This window comes from Tinamus guttatus, unplaced genomic scaffold, assembly GCF_059628265.1.
Source record: "Tinamus guttatus ecotype Peru unplaced genomic scaffold, ASM5962826v1 Tinamus_guttatus_pri_ptg000602l, whole genome shotgun sequence".
Lineage (NCBI taxonomy): Eukaryota > Metazoa > Chordata > Aves > Tinamiformes > Tinamidae > Tinamus > Tinamus guttatus.
In genome coordinates this window covers 2,057,609-2,078,088 of record NW_028289136.1, presented here as the reverse complement: position 1 = coordinate 2,078,088, position 20,480 = coordinate 2,057,609, and the positions used below count along the sequence as shown (strand labels likewise).

The 20,480-nt window shown below is 37.6% G+C and overlaps 1 protein-coding gene across 14 annotated transcripts in view; it reads left to right on the top strand.

The window, feature by feature from the left end:
• DLG2 (discs large MAGUK scaffold protein 2) overlaps nt 1-20,480 on the top strand; it is a 946,755-nt gene that overhangs the window by 672,142 nt on the left and 254,133 nt on the right. For all 14 annotated transcript variants that reach the window (XM_088534958.1, XM_088534959.1, XM_088534956.1 and 11 more), the window contains 2 exons: nt 9,142-9,286; nt 11,927-12,068. In XM_088534958.1, the coding sequence (XP_088391084.1) occupies nt 9,142-9,286; nt 11,927-12,068 (287 nt within the window). The remainder of the gene's footprint in view (nt 1-9,141; nt 9,287-11,926; nt 12,069-20,480) is intronic.

Below are 20,480 nucleotides of genomic sequence, written 5' to 3'. Positions count from 1 at the left end.
CCTAAAACTTTTATCATCTTTGGCATATCATTTTTGCATGCTCTTAGCACATAGAAATTAAAGTCACTTTTATATAATGACTCATCTTATTTCTGTATTGAAAGTTGTATTTTCCTATGTTACACCTTAATTTGCTATTTTACACCTTATTTCCAATTTGCTTACATTTTTCTGTTGTTCTTTGCTGTGGAAAGAATTCTTCATAGTTGTGAAGAAGTGCAAATTTTTATTAACCTACTGTTAACTTCTCATCAACTCACTTAAGATAATAAATAACATCTGCCAGAAGAAAAAAACTATATAAGCCCTGCATTCCCCACCTCCAGTGTAACCCAATCTGTTCATTATGAATTTGAATTGACAAATAATTATTTTACCCACCATTATGAACATATATTTTTTCGGTAGTATATGGCTGTTAGGGGGCTGCCCTGTTCTCACTCTTGCACTTATTTCCCACTGCTATCAAATACAGATGTTTGCAGGTTTTGCAGGTTTCATCATTCTGACAGGTTTCTGCTCCTGAACCCGGCCTCTTAAACTGACTAACACAATTCACGTACGTTTTACCTGCCATCCCTGACTGCTTCCTCTTTAGTCGTGACCTGTTTATTACCTACCCTTATCTCCTTTTATCACTGCATTTCCCCATTCATTTAAAATTAGGGAAAAAAAAATCCATCATAATCATCCTGTCTATTAATCATCTAGTTTGAGACCCAATTTTTTTTTCCTGCATAGGAAAATCCTAGTTAACATGCTGTTTGTATACCTTAACCCTGACATTTTTGGAGATTAGGTTACAGGATCAAAATCTATTTCTAAAATACAGGCAGATTGTAAGTATTTTTATCTGATTCTCTGCAACAAGAGAACCTTCAGCACCTTCAATATTTTTTTCTTCTACCTTGGGAAGTATCTGTCAGTTCCTGACATTTCCTTCATGTTCCTCTGTGAGCAGTGAATGAAAGAATTCATTCCTTTGGCAGTGTTACCACTTGTATCAACACAATATTACCCTTGTCATCTATATGATCCTACTTCTGCTTCACTGATTCCTTATTTATTATATATTTGGACACTTCTTTATTATTTTTCTTCTCCGTAGTGGATCGATTCTTGATCTTTGCTTGTCCCTTTGCTAGAATTTGCCACCTTTCTGGAAATCATCAGCGACTGTTGTTTCTTTGTATCTGTGTTCTGTATCTGTGTTTGTGTGAAATGCTTTCCAGTTTCCAAAGAAAATGCAAATCAAATGATTAAAATTTAAGAAGTAAAATCAAAACAAATACTGAAATGTAAAAGAATGAGGTTCTATCTGAGCTTTTCACAGTTTGATGTCCCTGCCGTTATTAAATGCAGATTGCTAATGGTGTGTTAAGCATCTGAGGAAGTATTATGTAAATATTAAACATTGTGATTATCATGAAATCTATACATGGGCATGCAAGTGCAGTTATGTTTCTATAGCACGGAGCCTTCAGTTGAGGCTTATTATCCTGAGCACTTCCGCAGAAAAATGCTCTGTTGTAGATTAATTCTGAGATGCTCAAAAGGAAAATTACTGGAGGAAGCTTAAGGTTCCTCATGCCAAAATGGGATTTTTGCTAGGTATATATGAAAGGAACAGAGCTTTTCCGAAGGAAACTACTCCTACATGTAGGAGGAAACTGCTCCTGTGCTCTGGCTGGTGGTGATGCCTATGATGGGACTATTGCTTCACTGGTTGTCTCAGGTTGCTTCTCTTTGTGCTGGAAAGCAGCAAGGAGGGGATCAGATACATGGTATCACTGGATCACAGGATAATTCAGGCTGATGGAATACAGAGTGAATAATTGAGAAATCAGTATAAAACTGTGCTTATCCTAGTACAAAAAAGCTATTAGCAAGGTATGTTTTAGGGAAGGCTTTCAGAACATAAAGCTTGGAAAGAATGTTTAATATTTATTTCTTATTAGTACTCATGTAACTTTTCAAAAACCTTTCAAAACTTCCAAAATACTTGAGTGTTTCAGTCATTTCTATTAGGCAGTTGCATCTTGAACCAGTATCAGACCTTTGTAGGGCTACTTACAGCAAAAAGTGGTGTTAGTCACAAAGTGCTCCTTTAAAATGATTTTGGTTATATTGTAGATTGGTCTGCAAGGACACAATTTGGATATTTTTGTCCATTTTGGATATTTTGTTGATATTTGGATGTCAAACTATACCAGGAGGTGCTCTCCAGAAGCATTCCTTAAGCATTCCAGCTCCTCCTAGGCTTTCAGTCTGCAGAACCAGACTAGTCCAAAGCAGCCCCCTTAAAACACGTCTATGTGGATGTCGTGTCCTGAGGACCTCTGTGGCAGTGGATTTGCTGTGAATCCTGCCTGCTGTGAGCTCAGCTAGGTGCATTCACGGATTCAGCGTTGCGCCGTTACGCCAGCTGAAGGACAGATGCTACCCAATTGGGCATAAAGGTAATGGGAACAGATAATGCCTAATTTGTAGGTTGTACTGGCCGACTGGCACAAAGCAAACACATTAGGAAAAAATGTAATGCTCTGAAATGAGGAATAAATTTCTGCTGAACCAACTCAGGGCACACACGACTGTGGTGCGTCCCTCCTGAAGCAGTGCTGGGCTTGGAGCCAAATTTATTCCATCGCTGACTCTGGCCTTACAATGCTTTCTCTGGCTTCTGTTCTTGCCTTAATAACAGCAGCTTTGCCAGTCAGTGCTGCAGTCCTGTCATTTGACGTTGTCCCCGGGAAGAGCAACTCGTATTCCAACTTCTTTCTTCCCTACCTTGTAACAGCGGTAGAACAAGAGACAGGCTGCTAGGGGGTTGTGGAGTCTCCATCCTTGCAGATATTCCAACCTTCCCCTCCAGCCTCAGCAATCCTGTGTTTCTGTGGAGGTGATAGAAAAGCAGCCGTGCTGTTTCTCTTTTTACCTGATTGAAAGGTGATTATCATATTCACTGGCTTTAGCCAGAGCTGTGATTATGTATTGTTCAAAGGTAGATTTCCTAAGATCAGTAAATTATCAGTATCAGTAGTCATAAGTCCCCCCATTTATCCACTGTAATGATACTCTCATTACCTGGCTGTCCCTATACAGTTTTGTCATCCTCATGCCTTCTTATTATCCTTAAAAACATTTTTTTTTCCTAAATCAGTAAGAGCTGGGACAGAAAAATCAGGATCAAGGCTCAGTATTATTCACATTGCACATGCACACACTGCCTCGAGCCTGGTAGTTCAGTCTCCCACTTACCTGCAAAGCACAAACTCATGTTTTATTCTGCAAAAGGTAGTTATATTTTAGGACAGTTAGCCCATAGCTACTTATAATCTAAGCAAGCTAATTTAAGGCAGAATAAGAGATAATGATGTGACCTGCAGATAGGCAGCTGGTCGAAGGCCACTGCGTTCTACTCACATCCACAACTGGCTCGGGAGCCCAGGGGATCGTATGTGGCCAGTTAATCCAGATAGACCAACTTTCTGCGGGCACAGCAGGGCTTCAGCACGGGAGAACTTGTCTCTGCTGTCTCTGGGATCCTGCTGGGTTTTACCAAGGCCACCAGCAGTCGTAGGCTGGCTGCAGCCGCCAGGTCACCCGTGCTCTCAGGCAGACGCTCACTCAGGGCGCGCTCACAAAAATCCACTTTCTGACCAAAATGCAGGATATAACACAAAAGCAAACATTGCCCCTGGCAAGGTAAAGATCACCTATTTGTCTATTTTGTTAAGTGAATCAGATCTCATTTACTGTAAATCAGTGGATGAAAGGAACAGTTTTCCTTTAAAAAAAACAGTAAATGATTTAAGACAGACTTATTCCTCCTGAGCATTTTTTTTCCCTTATCAGCTTATGCTCTTGTGAATGCAGTTATTTTTTAGAGCACTTTTGCAGTCATTTGGGGGATTCAGAGCTTTTTACTCCAGCTGCCTTTGTTTTCTAATATGAATCCAAGATTTTTTTTTCTAAATAAAATAATTCTAGCTTAGGTTTACAGTTCATTGCCTTCATTATCCCACTTAAGAAAAAAAAAAACCATCTATGTCTCTTCGGTAACATTGGTTAGTGATTTCCCCCATCACTCAAATATACAATTTAATTCCACTTATAAGCATCTTTCTTCTTTGTTGCTATGTTATTCCTTCCTCTTATTCTTTTCCTGTAGTAGCAGCATGTCCTCTATGTCCTCTTAGCACATGCTTTCTGTTTATGGAAACTGCTTTCCCAGTATCCTTTTTGACTCCAGGTGTTCTCTGCATTTCTGCATTTTCTGCATGTGAAACTTTTCAAGTCGAGTCAAAAACAAAAACCTTGTTCCATCCACCTTTCTTTATGACTTTCGTCTTGCCACTCCCATGGCAGCTCAGCCGTGTTTTGGCTCGGGTGCCTGAGTCTTGCAGCTGAGGTTGCCATCTCCTCCAGCTTGTGTTTAACTTTTCCACACCCATTGACCTCTCAGGTAAAACTGGTTTTAATGTCTCTTTTAGGATCTTTTTCTCCTTCTTTATTGCTTCTTAAATTGTCTTCCTAGAGCCAGAAAGCTGGCATGCGGGACCTGATCTACCCACATAGTGTATGTCAGTCCTTCTGCACAAATGCCTCACTATCTCAGAGGGTGTATATCATATACACTTTGTCTTCTTATTTTGTGCACCCTTCCTACTCTTTATCTTCTTTACCTCTGACTCATCTTCTTTTTTTTAGATTATGTCCTCTGGTATAGTTGTCTCAACAGCAGGAACTGAACTTTGTTATCCTGCATTTACTCTGCCATGGCCACTGAAACACAAACATTAGTAGCAGAAATAGTTGGTAGTTGAAAGAGTTGATAACTGAAATTCTTTTGGAATAGATAACTTTTACGGAAAGAATGAAAAACTCAGGAAATCTCTCTTGGAGACTGTATGTGATTTTCTCCTCTCCCTAAGAATCTTATCAGAAGGAACAACTGAAATACTGTATTTTCCAGTAATCACTGTCTTTGGCATAGAGTTTTGATGTAACAACATAATTCTTCAGCATCAGGTTTTCATTTTTGTGTATCAGAATGCATTTAAACATATTTATTCATGATACTGTCTTGTGAGTAGCAAAAAGAAGAAAATTTGTTGATACATAACACATATTGACACACATACTACAGGAGCTGTAGATCCAAAGCAAGGGCAAGCACCTCTAGTACAGTCTGGAGGAAACTTGGAAATGTGTATTTTTGGTGGTGTAATTCCAAAATGATACCAATAGTAATGGAGGAAAGTAGCTTTATCTTATTTTCATAGTGGTCCTATTTAAAAAAGATCTTATGGTACCATGGAGAAACTTTACTAAATTTAATGAATGTATCAGCTTTTTGTCTTTGTTTTGGTTTGTTTGTTTGCTCCTGATGTAGTTTAAGTCTTTGTGTCTTTGATCACTGGAAACTGTAGTCCAGCACAAAATTCATCGGTAGGAATCTTCCTTTCTAAGACTCTGGCTTTTAGAGAAGAAAAATCTTTAATTTTCTACATATTTCTGAGGCATTAGATTACCAGTTCTGGTATGTGTTACTAGAATTCCTCTTGTAGCTAAAACCTATCTAATCAAAGAATCACAGAATGATTGAGGTTGGAAGGGACCTCTAGAGATCACCTAGTCCAAACCCCTGCTCCAGCAGGGACACCCAGAGCACGTGGCACACGGTGGCATCCAGGTGGGTTTTGAAGATCTCCAGAGGAGACTCCACAGCCTCTCTGGGCAGCCTGTGCCAGGGCTCTGTCACCCTCACAGGAAAGAAGTTCTTCCTCACATGGAGGTGGAACTTCCCATGTTTCAGCTTACACCCATTACCCCTTGTCCTATCACTGGCCACCACCAAGAAGAGTTTGGCCCCATCCTCCCTACCTTCCCCCTTCAGGTACTGGTACATATTGACAAGATCTCCTCTCAGTCTTCTCTAGGCTAAACAGGCCAAGCTCACTTAGTATTTCCTCATAAGACAGATGTTCAAGTCCCATCATCATCTTTGTCACTCTATGCTGGACCCTCTCTAGAACTTCCACGTCCCTCTTGTCCTGGGGAGCCCAGAACTGCACCCAATGCTCCAGGTGCAGCCCCACCAGAGCTGAGCAGAGGGGCAGGATCCCCTCCCTCGACCTGCTGGCAACGCTCCTCCTGATGCAGCCAGGATCCCATTGGCCCTCTTGGTCACGAGGGCACATTGCTGCCGCATGGTTAACTTGTTGTCAACCTGGACTTGAAAATCCCTCTCCACGGAGCTGTTTTCCAGCAGGTCAACCCCTAATCTGTCCTGGTGTCTGGGCTTATTCCTCCCCAGGGGCAGGACCCTGCACTTGTCCGTCATTAAACCTCATGAGGTTCCTCTCTGTCCAGCTCTCCATCCCGTCTAGACCTCTCTGAATGGCAGCACAGCCCTCGGGAGTGTCGACCACTCCTCCCAGGTTGGTGCCATCTGCAAACTTGCTGAGGGTGCCCTCTGTGCCCTTGTCCAAATCATTGATGAACAAGTTGGAGAGCACTGGGTCCAGCACTGACCCCTGCGGGACCCCACTGGCCACAGGCCTCTAACCAGACTAGGCCCCATTTATCACCACCCTCTGGGCTCTGCCATCCAGCCAGTTCTCAATCCACCTCACTGTCCACTCATCTAACCCACACTTCCAGAGCTTCCCTATGGGGATATTATGGGAGACTGTGTTGAAACTCTACTTCGAAGGGTTATTCTTTTTCCTCAAATTTTCTTCCATCAAGTCTTTTCTTTGAGGCTCTCCTTTGTATCTTCATTTCATTGATGTGTTACCTTCCTTCTAATTCTACCAAGCATTAGCAGTGGCCACTTTTTAGTTTTCCACTACGTTCTTGAGTTTATATGCACTAGGAAATAGAAAAAAAATCCTTCATTTTACATAACCTTTGCAGTGATACTAACGATGTTTAAGTGTATAAAGAAAAAAATAATGCATAACTACTCCAATATTGAGTCTTATTTTAGAATTGTGCAATCTAATTATTATTTTAAGATTTGTGCAGCTTTAACAAATAACTATAAAATTATTATCAGACAGATCAGAAGCAAGACCTGTCAAGGCAAATAGAAGTTCTATATGTATCTTACTAAACTTCCCTTTTATTTTGTTTTATTTTAAATGGCTGGTTTCTTTTCCCAAACTTTATCTTCCAAGTATGTTGTGATGGAAATATGACAATCCTACCATGTTTTTGATCATCTAGATTTCCAGGAGGAAAGAAAAAAAAACTTTGAAATGAGACAGGAATGAGTCAATATGTGTTTAAATTGTTTTTATAAACTTCTAAAAGGATCAAAAATCTTTATTTATTTTTGTTGGGTTTATTTGTAGATATTTTTATAGACTGTTTAGACAGTGCTATCGTATTTTACTTCTGCGTCTTTTTGTATAAGAACTTTTATCATTTACAGAAGTATAGTGGGAGGTTTTGTGAAATTTTCTTTATCTCAGAAAGCTCCCACCCTGAGTTAGAATGAAACACAACAAAATATAATTTATAGACAGTGAAGGAACATCGCCAGTATGAATTTCCAGTTTTTAAATGAGGTTTAATTTCAGGCAATTCTTCTTATTATTAGCCTAGTAATTTAAAATAAATTTGCTTCTTGAAAGTGTGTATGTAGGCTAATGCTATTCATAACAAAGAAAAAAAGAGATAGAAATTCATAGAATACAGAGGAGTTTTATACATATATATATATATATGTATATATGACAGGTCTGTCAAAATACTGCATAGAGTGTCAGCAACTCTCTTCTGTTAGGATGTATCATTTCTCCTTGTGTCAAATTATCATAATATGCCTGTCATCGCTTCTTTCATTTAACTTTAAAACTGAGTCTGGGAGCTACATATGGATTCAAAATGTAGACAAAATCCTTACATTGAGCAATACTATGCAATATCAATCATTCTCTGTCTTGGTTTGATGATATCATCTTGGATTAAAGCATACTCCAGTGCTTCATAATATCTGGATTTCTTTCCAGTTGCCAAACCCTTTGGCAGTGGCTTATCCTTTTTCACAGCCAAGTCTTTGATAATTTACTAATACCGATTTAGTTATTGCATTCTGTGATTTACAGCTATATTATATTGGTGCTTGTTGGGGAGCTTCTTTTTGTTCCATCTTGCGTAAGCTTTACAAGGAATGCTTGCAGTAACTGTAAATGTTCAAGAGTAGCACTTTAAATCACTCTAAAATGTTTCATATGCAAGTGTCTTCTTAAAAGTAGGCTTTCCTGTAGGCATACACTATAAGTCTGAAGCTTTAGTTACTTTTATCCTCTCTTCTATAACTTTCTGTTCAGTTTGCATGGTTTTCAGGGCAGGAACCAGTCACTGTTCTGTTTGTAGGAGCCTACAGTTGTTGGCCTGTGGATACAGTGGATTTACATGTGAATAAATTTTATATTTCATAGTAATATACTCTGCTTGAGCTTTTTTTCTTTTTTCTTTTTTTACTTTTTTTTAAACTGGAGTTAGAGTATAAATAGACAAGACTTACTGTCACCATCTTCTTCCTGCTTTAATCTATAGTCCTGTCCTCCATGCTTATGATTAAGTATTTCTCTGTTCCAATAAAACACAGAATTAATGCAACATCTTCTTACCATTTCAGTGTGCGTTTTCTGTGCTTACAAAAAACTGACAGTCTTTCATATTCAAAATCTCTTTTCCCCCTTGCATAACTGCCTCTATTCAACTGTCAACACAATATCATGGGTGAAAAGATTTTAGGGTGTGGAGTATTTCTGAGGTTTGGGCAGTTGATCTTGAGATGTCAGATAACACAGGTACATTCCATAAATGATGCGGTGCTGAGTTATTGAATTATTTTTAAATACAGTATTATGTTAATTATGATACTGGCAAGGGAATATAACAAAGGAATTTTGTACTAACAAGACCTGCTGCCATCTCAAAATATTTAGATGTACTATTATAATTTTCTGATATTATCAGTACTGTTAAAATGAATTCTGTAATCTTCAAGACCATTTTCTACAGCATTTTCTTTTTTTTAACATGGTGACAACTGCAAGGCAGTGTGACTTTTTTGTGTCTGTTTTTTGCATCCGAACTCACCTGTCTTATTTCTCCTTCAAGGTAAATAATTACAGTTTAGAAGAAGTTACCCATGAAGAGGCAGTCGCGATACTGAAGAACACATCCGATGTCGTGTATCTCAAAGTGGGAAAGCCCACCACCATTTACATGACCGATCCTTATGGCCCGCCAGATATTACTCATTGTAAGTGACTTTTGCAATTCATTTTGCATGAGACTTCGGTTTGTCAGATGAATGTGTCTTTTCTCATAGCTTGCTCAAAACACTCCATTAAAGATTATGAAACAGCTTGGAAAGCTCCATAAATGAATGTTTATTACCACGTAAGTATGCTACACTAATGAAATACTACAAATAATATAACTCTACTGTAAAAATATTTTGCAGCAAAAGTAGCAATGTAGATAATGTACTGCCGAGCTAATTCTAGTCAACCATTGTCCAAGCAGCAGACTGAATGGTATCTCTTATGACAGTTAATGTGATAAATATATGCAAATATATTCAGAAATATTATTGGATTTATAGACTGGTCCTCTGTCCACTGAAAAATTAGAACAAGCAGCACACCATCCTGCACAAAGTTACCTGAGAAAAAGTCTGAGGAAAAGGAATATATTATGTTTGGATATTTACTTTGAATTTAAATTACTGCTCTACCTACACAAATCTACCAATTTTCTGTGCATATCTGCTTTCTAAAATCCTCTCCCACTTTGCTTCATTCTCAGTCTCCCCTTTATGTATGTTCATCTGACATTCCTTCACTGAAAATGAAGACATTGTTTGTCCTTGCATTGGAAAACTGTTGTTGAAAAAGTTGTTGAAACAGATTAGCAAAGCCCAGTGCAAGATCTTACGTGGGGGAAAGGGTGATTTTATTCTAAAACAGATTAATTTACCTCAGGTTTTCATACGTTTTTATATATTCATATTCCTACATATTTTGATCTGTTTGTCCTCAGAAAGTGGAGTTTTGCTTGGTGTATTGAGGAACCACTAAGGTGCCATGAACAGGTGCCTTTCTTATAGCTGCACCTTCCTGCTATTCCTCCTGGTGTTTCCACGCCAGCCATTCCCATTCCCTTTTCATTCAGAGCAACATTAAGATATTTCCACCGCAGCTCTCTATTCCCCCAGAGCTTGCAAGGCTGACCAGTTCATTACTGCAACTCCCTTCCTTCATGTAGTTGATGTTTAAATACTGTCTGACTGCAGTTCCGCTACCAGCTGGGACCAGCTGCCACCATCGAACAACTGGATGGTGGTTTAATTTCTGTCAGTAACTGATCCATATCCAATTAGAACATCTGCCAATAATACTAGGGGCATTTAAGGCCAGGAAGCCAACCAAGGACTGGAAAAGGCAGCTTTTTCCTGTAAAAAAAAATACAGAGATTAAATTGCTCTGCACTTCTTCATACTGTTGCTCAACTGTGGACTGACAAAGCTGAGTTATGATATAACTATCCATAATCCTCCTTATTCAGACTCCATAAAAGCAGAAGGGAAGGTTTTGTAACACGCACATCAGGTGGTATATTCAACTGTGCTGAGGATACCTATTTGCTTAGCAAATGTTACAACAGATGGCACGATTGTTCAGCAACAGTCTGCTCTGGATCCTTAGCAAAGCTTGAGAAGTAAAACCACTAAATATCCCCGTCCAATCCCCTGCCTTATAATGTTTTCTAAAATAATAACAGAGGGGGTTCTAAAACGCTATGTTTTGTTATGTCAGATCAGCAGCATATGAGAAGATGGAAACAATTCTAGAGGCTGAAAAGGGTTGACAAAAATTGCAATAACCCATCCCAGGCTGTTGGTTCATGGAGATTTATTTATCCCCTGGGAACCTTTCATTATACCTGCATGTTCAGAGTGTTTCAGAGTGGATAATAGCCTTTCCCCATAGAGATATTTTGCTTTGAGACATTACATATCTAAGCATGTGAAAGAAAGGCTAAGACTAGGAAGTTTAAATATCTTATTTTCATGAGAAAATCATAGCTCACTGCAGAAGTATGTGTCTTTATTTTTCCTATTTGTCATTTCCTTTTCAATTAAATTAACTAGAGATTTGAATAGAACTGTTATTGCATCTCTTCATTAGAAATAATAATATCCCCAATAACTTGAGAATGGGAAAAGGCAGACAAACAACAATGAAATCTGAAGACACAATATAAAATTAGACCTGTATTCCCCTAATTGTCATTATTAAGCATGGTATGTATAACATCTGAATCTGCTTTCTGTTTTATATCAAGATTTACTGAGATCTGAGTGATGATGCCATCTATATTGATACTGGAATTTCAATTATATTAGCAATTTGACACTTTAATATATCCCAGTTTTAAATATTCATCATACATAATCCTTGCCATAGCTAAAGTTCCTGCCCTGCTCCTGCATTAAACTCTTATTGGATTATTCCCACTGATTTTTATTGTAGCCAAAATGATGAGTATATTTTTCATCTCATTCTTTCCTACCTGAAATTCCTTTTTCTAGTCTGTCCTAATTAAGGAAAACGTTTGTTTCCTCTCTCCCAGACCATTCTTTCATGCTCTGCAAAATGATTTAGCAAAAATGTTATTATTGTTGTTATTATTATTACCATTATTATTATTGTTAATATTTTGGGAAAATCCCAACTGTTCATTGTTTAATTGCCATGTTAAATTTTAATCTCTCTCAGGCATAGACTATTTTGGTGTTATATAGAGCAATGAGCACATTGTTGGTACTTTACTGACGATGCTGTGACATAACCAAACAGGAATGTGGCTAACAAGAAATGCTTGTTCTTGCCATCAGCTTATTCTCCACCAATGGAAAATCATATACTCACTTCTGGCAACAATGGCACTTTAGAGTACAAGGCATCTCTGGCCCCGATCTCACCAGGAAGATACTCACCCATTCCAAAGCACATGCTTGTGGAGGATGACTACACCAGGTCAGATGCTTTTCTTTATTTGCTGTCTTTGCTGGCGATTGCAAAGAAACGGAGCTAAAGCAATTAGTTCAGCTCAGGCAGAATATGGCTGTTGACACCCATGTTCAAAGGAAGATGAAATGAAACTGTGACAAGTAGGGAGAGAGCTAAATGAAAGATCAGAGAGATGAATGATAACCTGAGGTCCATGATATACGGATGCAATCCTGTACCAGTTCCTAAACAACATGGTTGCATTAGAGCAATGCTGAGATTGAGCAAAATATTCTGCTTCTTAACAGGTGTAGTAGCTGCAAGAACTCCTTACTAGCACAGCTAGAAGATTTTAGAATCGGTGACTCATCGACCTCACTGCATGGTATGGGTGGAGTGACTATACATGTGTTTGTACCTGTCTCTGGCTGTGCCCTGGAAGGTCTGGCTTGTTTAGTTTAGTGAAAACAACCCTGAATAGGCCGTAATTGCTCTGTGTATATATATCGAAGGATAAATGCCACGAGGAGTAAAAAATATGGGAAAGTAGAAAATTAAACTGACTGTGAATAAGTTTAGGAAACCTGGAAAAAAAATCTTAATCATTAATCATAATATGGAACAGCTTTCTGTGAGAGAACAGAGGTAAAAGTAAAATTGCATATACAATAACACTTGATATCTTTATAAAAGGAATTCTTTGATGTGATTATCTGCAGTAGAAAGAAACTGAGTAAAATGACCCTGGAAACCCCTTCTATTTCTTTCTTCTTGCATTCCCATAGGAGCCTACCGTGTGGAAGTAAAGTAGCACAATTTTATCCATTTAGTTGGTTTCCAATTATAAAAGACAAAGAGGAAAGTGTTGAGAGGGTTCTTTTCTGCCTTGTGCTATAAGAACACTGAATGTCATTGATGAAACAGTTTATCTTCTTTTTCTATTTGTTTGAAGAGAGCCACCATTCACTTGGAAGGCAACAGTTCTTAAATGTGTGAAATGAGCTCTCAGTATAATGTCTGGTGCAACAGAAAATACTAAAACTATTTTTTTTTTCTGGACTTCAATATTTATAGATTGGCTGTGTTTAAAGCTAGAATAGGGCTGTTCTGATGATCTCGCCTGGCCTACTGGGTATCCCAAGCCAAGGAATCTCATGTACTTATGTATTCATCAGCTTCATAACCTACTAATTTGCATTACATTTTTCTGGTTACTTCTGATTAAGATCTTGAGCTGCTTAACTTGTTGGATCAGAGAGATTCAGAGTAACTAAATCATGATACGGTTTTTCATCAGGACATAAAAGTTTGGAAACCACACCTTGCTTCCCTGGCTTGGATAAATGAATTTCTCCTTTGTTTTGACTGAGGATAATATAAAACCAAGTGCTTTCCTTCAATTTATGAGATGTTCCTTTAGGATGATTTTTTTTCTCCCATGGATTATAACAAGCAACATATTTTAATTAATATTTCAACTAATAATTTCATTAAAATGTGCATCAAGGCCTTACCTGGCTCAGTATTGATCTCATAATTCCTAAAGTATGTGTATAGAAAAAATATTAGTACAATCTCTAGGTTACAGTAATGAAGGTTTTGTAGGGCTGAAGTCTGAGAAAGGCTTGGCAAGATTTAAAAAACAGCAAAAAAGGCAACCTCAAAAGTAGATAATAGCTAAGGAGACCAAGAAGCTGCGGAGCGTGGAAGGAATAATTGTGAAGAAGAGAAGAGCTCCACTGAGCGTGGGATAACCATTCATTTTGAAGCGCTGCAAGGTATCGCAGAAGGGTACTTATATAGACCTGTGTTTCTTTACATTTCATGTAATGGATTTTAACTTACTAATTAGTTCTACTAAAACTAAATTAAAAATCCTAAAACAGAAGAGAAGACAATGGCACTCCTAGCCCCGTGGCTCAGTATGTGCCCAGTACAAAGCACACTGCCTCGAAGAATGCTGGAGATATACTGGAACGCATTACTGGAGATATATTGAAACAAATTCCTTAGGAAGAAAAATGCTTTTTTAAAAAAAATTTGCTTTGAAATAAGTTAATTCGCTATTTTATCTCCTGATAATAACCCAAATACTGACACAGCCCTATTCTCAATTTGTTATTCACGCCAACCTCCATTTTCTGTTATTTGGGAAGAATTAATGCAACTCTGTGCTCTAGGTGTCCCTGCCGGAGCAGGGCGGTTGGATCTAGATGATCTCTAGAGGTCCCTTCCAACCTCAACCATTCTGGGATTCTGAGATTCCATGGATGACTACCCAGCAAAGCATGAATATTCCATGAATATTCCTGTCCTGCAGTGTTCTTGCTACCTAGATTTTGAGAATAATGTGTTTTGCAATGAAAGTCAGATACCCAAAGTCTTCTGTAACATCAGCACTACTGACATGAAAAGCTGGATTTTTCTACAAATGTGACTTTCTAAGGCAGGCATATTTTAAGGTGTCAGAAAACAAGGTGTCAATTAAGTCAGAAATGAAGGTGTCAATTAATTAGGACAGAATCCTGAGTAGGAATGAGCTATCAACCAAAAGCTTATATTTCTAAATAGGTATTTATTGAATAAGCCTATTTATTGAAAAGGAAGTGGATACTGTGAATTTAGTAATATTGACGATAATTCCTTATATGCTACACTGATCATTAGAACACAGATATAATGAATATAAGATAATGTTACTGAACTAATACACTTCTTGCTGCTGTATTTCCTCACTGAAAATATAGTGGTCAGCACCGTCTGAGAAACACCCGAACATGAGTCAGGAGGCCAGATTTTCCCCTCTGACTTCCATCATGGAGAAGCTCTGACCTTCAGAGACAAACTACTTGATCCTTGAATGAGAATGAGCCCTTTTTTATTTAAATGCCCATGTAGCTAATTATGGCATACTGAGTTAAGTAGGAGGTTTAGGAAACCAAGCACTATTGAAAATCCTGCAGTTAATCCTGACAGTGATTTTTCACACCCATCAACTGGGAATAGTGGTCGCACTCTTTTTGTGCAGTGCTGTAGCATTTGCTGATGAGTCTGCCTTCAAAATGCAAAGATATTTGGAAAGTCTTTGGTGCTGGCCAGTTTGGAAATACTTAAAATCCTTTGGGAAGTTAATTATCATATCGATAATTCTAGTGGCCCTCTAGATCCCTTGATGCATCATTTATAATTAGGTTTCCTCACATAATTTTTTATAATTAAAATGATTGCCAACTACTGCAGTGCTATCCATTAAAACTACCTGGTTCTCACTATAATAGGTTTTCAGAGGTAATTTGCATGGTGATCACATAGGGAAATTTATTACCCATGCAGTTATAATATGACAACACTTCTGGCCGATTTCATTTGTGCCAGCTAAAAATATTTGAAACAGTAACTTCTCCAGGATAAGAGGCGCTTGCAATATCATAATTCTTTGTACGTGTGGCTTGAGAGAAACTGATGGCAGATTTTCTTTTAGCTTATTGTAATGAATTTATGTGTAAAGCCTAAATGGTTGAACATTTGGCATAATCTATCCACTTTCTCTCACTTTTTTGTTTTGTCACATTTTAAATTTTAAATAAAGTAACGGAATTTCAGTTTAGTAAAAGTGGATAAAAGTCATATACAGTCATCTGCGAGTAAGTCCTTCTTTGAATTTCTCTTTTTAGTAAGAGGGTGGTGATGCGCAGGCAATCCAGGTGATTCCTTGACTGCATTGATAACGATTTCCTAATGAAAATGTGCAATGGGATAAAGAGTAGTTGTGTGTTTGACCTGCTGCTTAGGAAAGGGAAGAACTGGTGGCAAATGTACAGCAGTTAAGGTCAGATTGTCTATGAATTGGTTCAGTTCAGGATTCAAAGGAAGTCTGAGAAGACGGCAAGTTAATTAGCAAAATCTCTTTGGATGCTGCCACAGAGGCACAGCGTCCAGGAAAAATGGCTGGAGACTCTAGAGAAGCCTCATGGAAGTTCAACCAGAAGCTCTGCACCTGGGGAGGAAGAGCCCCGTGCATCAGCTGAGGCTGGGAAACAACCATCTGAAGAGCAGCTTCATTGGAAGGATCAGGAGGTTACAGCAGAAGCCAAAGAATTTAGGGATAATCTGAGAACACTCTAAACTACTCGGCTCTAAACATGATCCTAGAAAGATCATAGAAAGGTCATAGAATCATTATGGTTGGAAAAGATCTGCAGGATCGTCAAGTCCAACCGTAAACCCGTCACCACCATGCCAGCTAAGCCATGGTGGCTTAGCCTCATCTACATGTTTCTTGCACATCACCAAGGATGATGACTCCACGACTTCCTTGGGCAACCTGTTCTAATGCTTCACCACTCTTTCCATGTAGAAAGGATGAAACCAGACTCTTCTCAAGCAGTGGTTTAGGGGTTCTGATTGGAATTTAAGAAGGAAAAAGTGTCACCAGATGGGTGGGGTAGCATGGACACAGGTTGTTGAGAGGGGCTATAAAATCACCATCCTTGGAGCTTTTAAGATTTGGCTAGATGAAATCATGTAATGTGTCAATAATCCTACTTCAGTCAGGAGGTTGGACTAGATAACCTCCAGAAATACCTTCCAACCATAAGGAAGAATAAAATGATCTGTTTGCGTTAGTGTTTTTGTGGAATATTCCTTACTAATAGATGTGAGAGAGTAGTTACTGTTTAGTCTTTAGCACATGCTATGCTGCTTTTTTACAGAAAAAAAAAACCCTGAAATTATAGTCTAAAAATACTATAGTTTTTAGATGTTCATTCCTTCTGGCTTTCATGAGCAACGTATGCGAAAAATCCATAAAAATAAACTACCATGTTGAGTTTTTACTTACTTTCTAACTTCAGAAAATGGTAACATCAAACTGTTGTGCTTCAGCTGATAAAAAATCCACTTTAACATTTAACTATGGATAGATATTAAAGATTCATAGAAGAAAAAGGCAGCTGAGTTATCTGTTGTGCTCTGAGAAGCATGTTTGATTTCTTCTGTATGCATCTTTGCAAATAGCATTTTATGGAGGAGGAGAGGGTGGAGGGAAAGAAGAAGAGAAGCATTTAGCTGAAGTCCAAGGGGATTTTTTCCTATACTGAATGTAGCATTCCTCAATTGCTTCTTGTTTACTTGCATAAACTGCCTGTCGGGATTGAGGACACTTTGTAGGACACTCTTTATAGTTGTATTAATTAATAATTATTAATTAATACTTTGATTATTCATGATTAAAACTTTACAATTAATTTTATGTTTTGTGTATTACAAAGCTATCAATAGCAGTTTTCTGACAAGGTTTTGCTTTTGCTGAGCCCGAAAGTAGGGAAAAAGAATTTCAGATTTTAATAATGAGTCTTGAAACCTGCTTCCTTGGGGTCTTCAGCAAGTTAGCTTAGATCAGCTATTGAAAATATGCTCTGCATGTTGCAAAAGAGGATTTTTTTTTTGAGCTACATTTCCTCCTGTGAAGGAACAGATTTGGAATTCATATTTCCTAGATGAAGAAAATAATAAAGGAGTAATGTAAGCAGTATTTTCAAATAGTAGATTTTACACTATATTTTTTACAGTGTTACTGTACAGATGATGAATAAAAGATAATTAGAAATATGTGGATGCAGTTATATGAATATGATGGGTAATTATGAGCTCTCAACAGATCTATCACTTTGTCTAATCTAAACTCAGTATATCACTTAAACCTTAGAGGAGCTGAATTATATATTGGAACCTGGGGAAGCCGGTAATGCCTTTTATTTATTCTTTCCACTAAATCACTTGCAATGTTGACAGACTTAATTGTTCAGGCTAATATTTTCATGCTCATAATTTGCCTCAGGCTGGGTTTGTTTATCTGGGTGTAGCAAAGGTTGCATGTTGTGTTTTGTTTTTAAATTTATTTGAAATTATATCTATTATTTTAAAAGTCATTTCAATTTATCACTGTTATTATCAAATTAAATGTCATTTATTTTAAACCATATTAGCTCGGTCATTTAAGTTATGAAGTGAGGGAAAATTATATGGCTTAGTTTATGTTAAAAATCTTGGTGACCTTTTAAATAATGTAATATCTGCATAACTGCCATCAAGGTTAAATTAATATCTGGGAGAAGTGAACTTGAATCCACATATTTCTACTTCCTTTGTGAAAATCTGTGGAAAACGCCAACAAATATGTCTTCAGAAAAAACCTACAATTCACATATCTTCCAAACTATATTTCTTATTTTTGCAGTAAAACTCTAAGATTCTGTCCTTATGATAAAGTCTGTCAAAGCTTCCTGCATCTCCATAACAGTGACTAGGTTGTTTAAAAAAGCCAGCATGACTGAGCACAGCATTATATGGTCAAAGCCAATTTTTCCCTGTGCTTATTTCTTCCAGCTTGACATAGAAACACGATGAGGAGTGAATCTATTCTGTGCTCTGAACGCCCAGTTCTGTTGGCTTGGAGCACTGAAGAGATTGGGAGAATAGAGGGAGCGTATTTGGCAAGGAATTGTGGTGAGACCAGCTGTGAAAATGAGTGAGAACTTGTCACTGGTTGCATGATGATAGAAATCAGAAGGCAAGGATGGTATTTGTTGGGCAAGAAAACTTATATTTGAAAGTGGAATGTAGAGCAAGAGAGAAAATAAGTATAAAAAGATGAAGAATCCTGAAGAAGCAGTGGAGAAAAATCTCTTGGAGAAGGGCAGAGATGCTGGACTCAGACCATGCTCGTCTGATGGAGTCTGATGTTCAATATGATCAATACTTGTGCAAAAAGTCCAGACCATGGAAAACAAATATTAAAGAGAAAGGAGGGAAAGGAGATGAGTAGGTGATGAGAGAATCAGGCTAAGGCTGTTCCTTTGCAGTAGAAATAGCAAGATTCCTGGGATTTGCACGACATGCGTCTGATCCCTGCTGGCTGAACATTAAATGTTCAATTAAATAAAAGAAAAAAAAATGCCTGTACAACCTTAATTTGCATCCTTGGTGATACAGTCTGTTACAGTATTTAGTTACGCTGTCATCTAATAATGTCTACTTGGAGAACTGTGTCATCAGCATTTCAGGAAAAAAGGTCACAGTTGTATTTCTTAGCTCTTATTTGGTAGTTGTATTTCTTATTATTTTTTCCCTTCAATGAAGCATGAATTTGCTAAATGTCAACCATTTTACATTTCATGGATTCAGTACACAAACACTATCTTAAACTAATCCTTAAACTTCACAAATTTTAAATAATTGACTGCCTATCTTAAGACTCTATTTCGCTTCACCAAATTATTTTTCTTAGTATCTTAGCTTGAATTATTCCAAGTTAAAGCAAAAATTTGGTTAGCGTTATGTCACCAAACTTTCTATTATGTTCTGAGCAAACTATGTATATTTAGTGATTGCTCAGAGATTGCCAAATAATAGACTTTGGCTATTTAATGAGTTTGGTGGAAGTTACTTAATACTCATTACTTTTAACAAAATTCAAATTTGGAAATCCAACTTAAGACTTGTATGAAAAGTTTTGAAGTGAGGTGGTAGGATTGACAGTCAAATACACACCAAAAGGATAGGTGATGTTTAGTAAAGCAGGAAAAAATAGTCCTAAATACATGTTATACATGTCCATGGACATGAGCTTTGAAGTAGCTATACTCACTATTTTTGTAAGTTCTGTGAAAAATCCAGCTCAGTACTCCAGAGCAGCCAAAAGCGTCCAAAAATAGTAATTAGATTCTAATATGAAAGGAAAAGAATACAGAATATTATGATGCTTTTATGTATTAATTGATGATGCAGCTAAATCTTGAATATGGTGTGGGGACAGCTGGCAAAAGCTACAGAAAAGGTGACAGAGATGATCAGGGTGTTCCAGGTGGAGCTAAATAATCAATGATTCCTGTTTGGAAGAGAAAGGACAGCGACAGATGTAACAGACTCCTACAAAAGGGTATATATCAATTTTACTTGAAATGAGCATGTGATGTGAGTGACTAGATCTTATTCAATTCCCACTACATAGCCTCTGAAATAAAATTAACTTGCATTTTTAAATGGATATATTGAACAGTGGGGTACATGGTTCTCCTAGCAGGTCATAAGAATAAGAAACTAAAAGAAGTCAAAAGGCACATATATGCAAATCATTGCTTATCAGAACTGGAAGACTTCATTTGGATTAACTTGCCACTGGCTTTTTTTAAATAGTGATGTACTTGTAAAGAAAGCTCCTTTCACGCTTGCTAACAACATTATGATAGCAATGCTAATGTCTTAGTAGTCTTTATTGAACTTGGATAAAATTAAAGATTGCTTAAGAGAAAAAAAAAAAAGTAACTGTTGGAAACTTGAGGCTTTGTGAGCTTTATTTTATCTTTGAATTTCGCAGTTCCTGGCTACAGCCCCACAGACTCACAGTATGTTGTGAGAGCTTAGCTGGTTTCCTTCCAT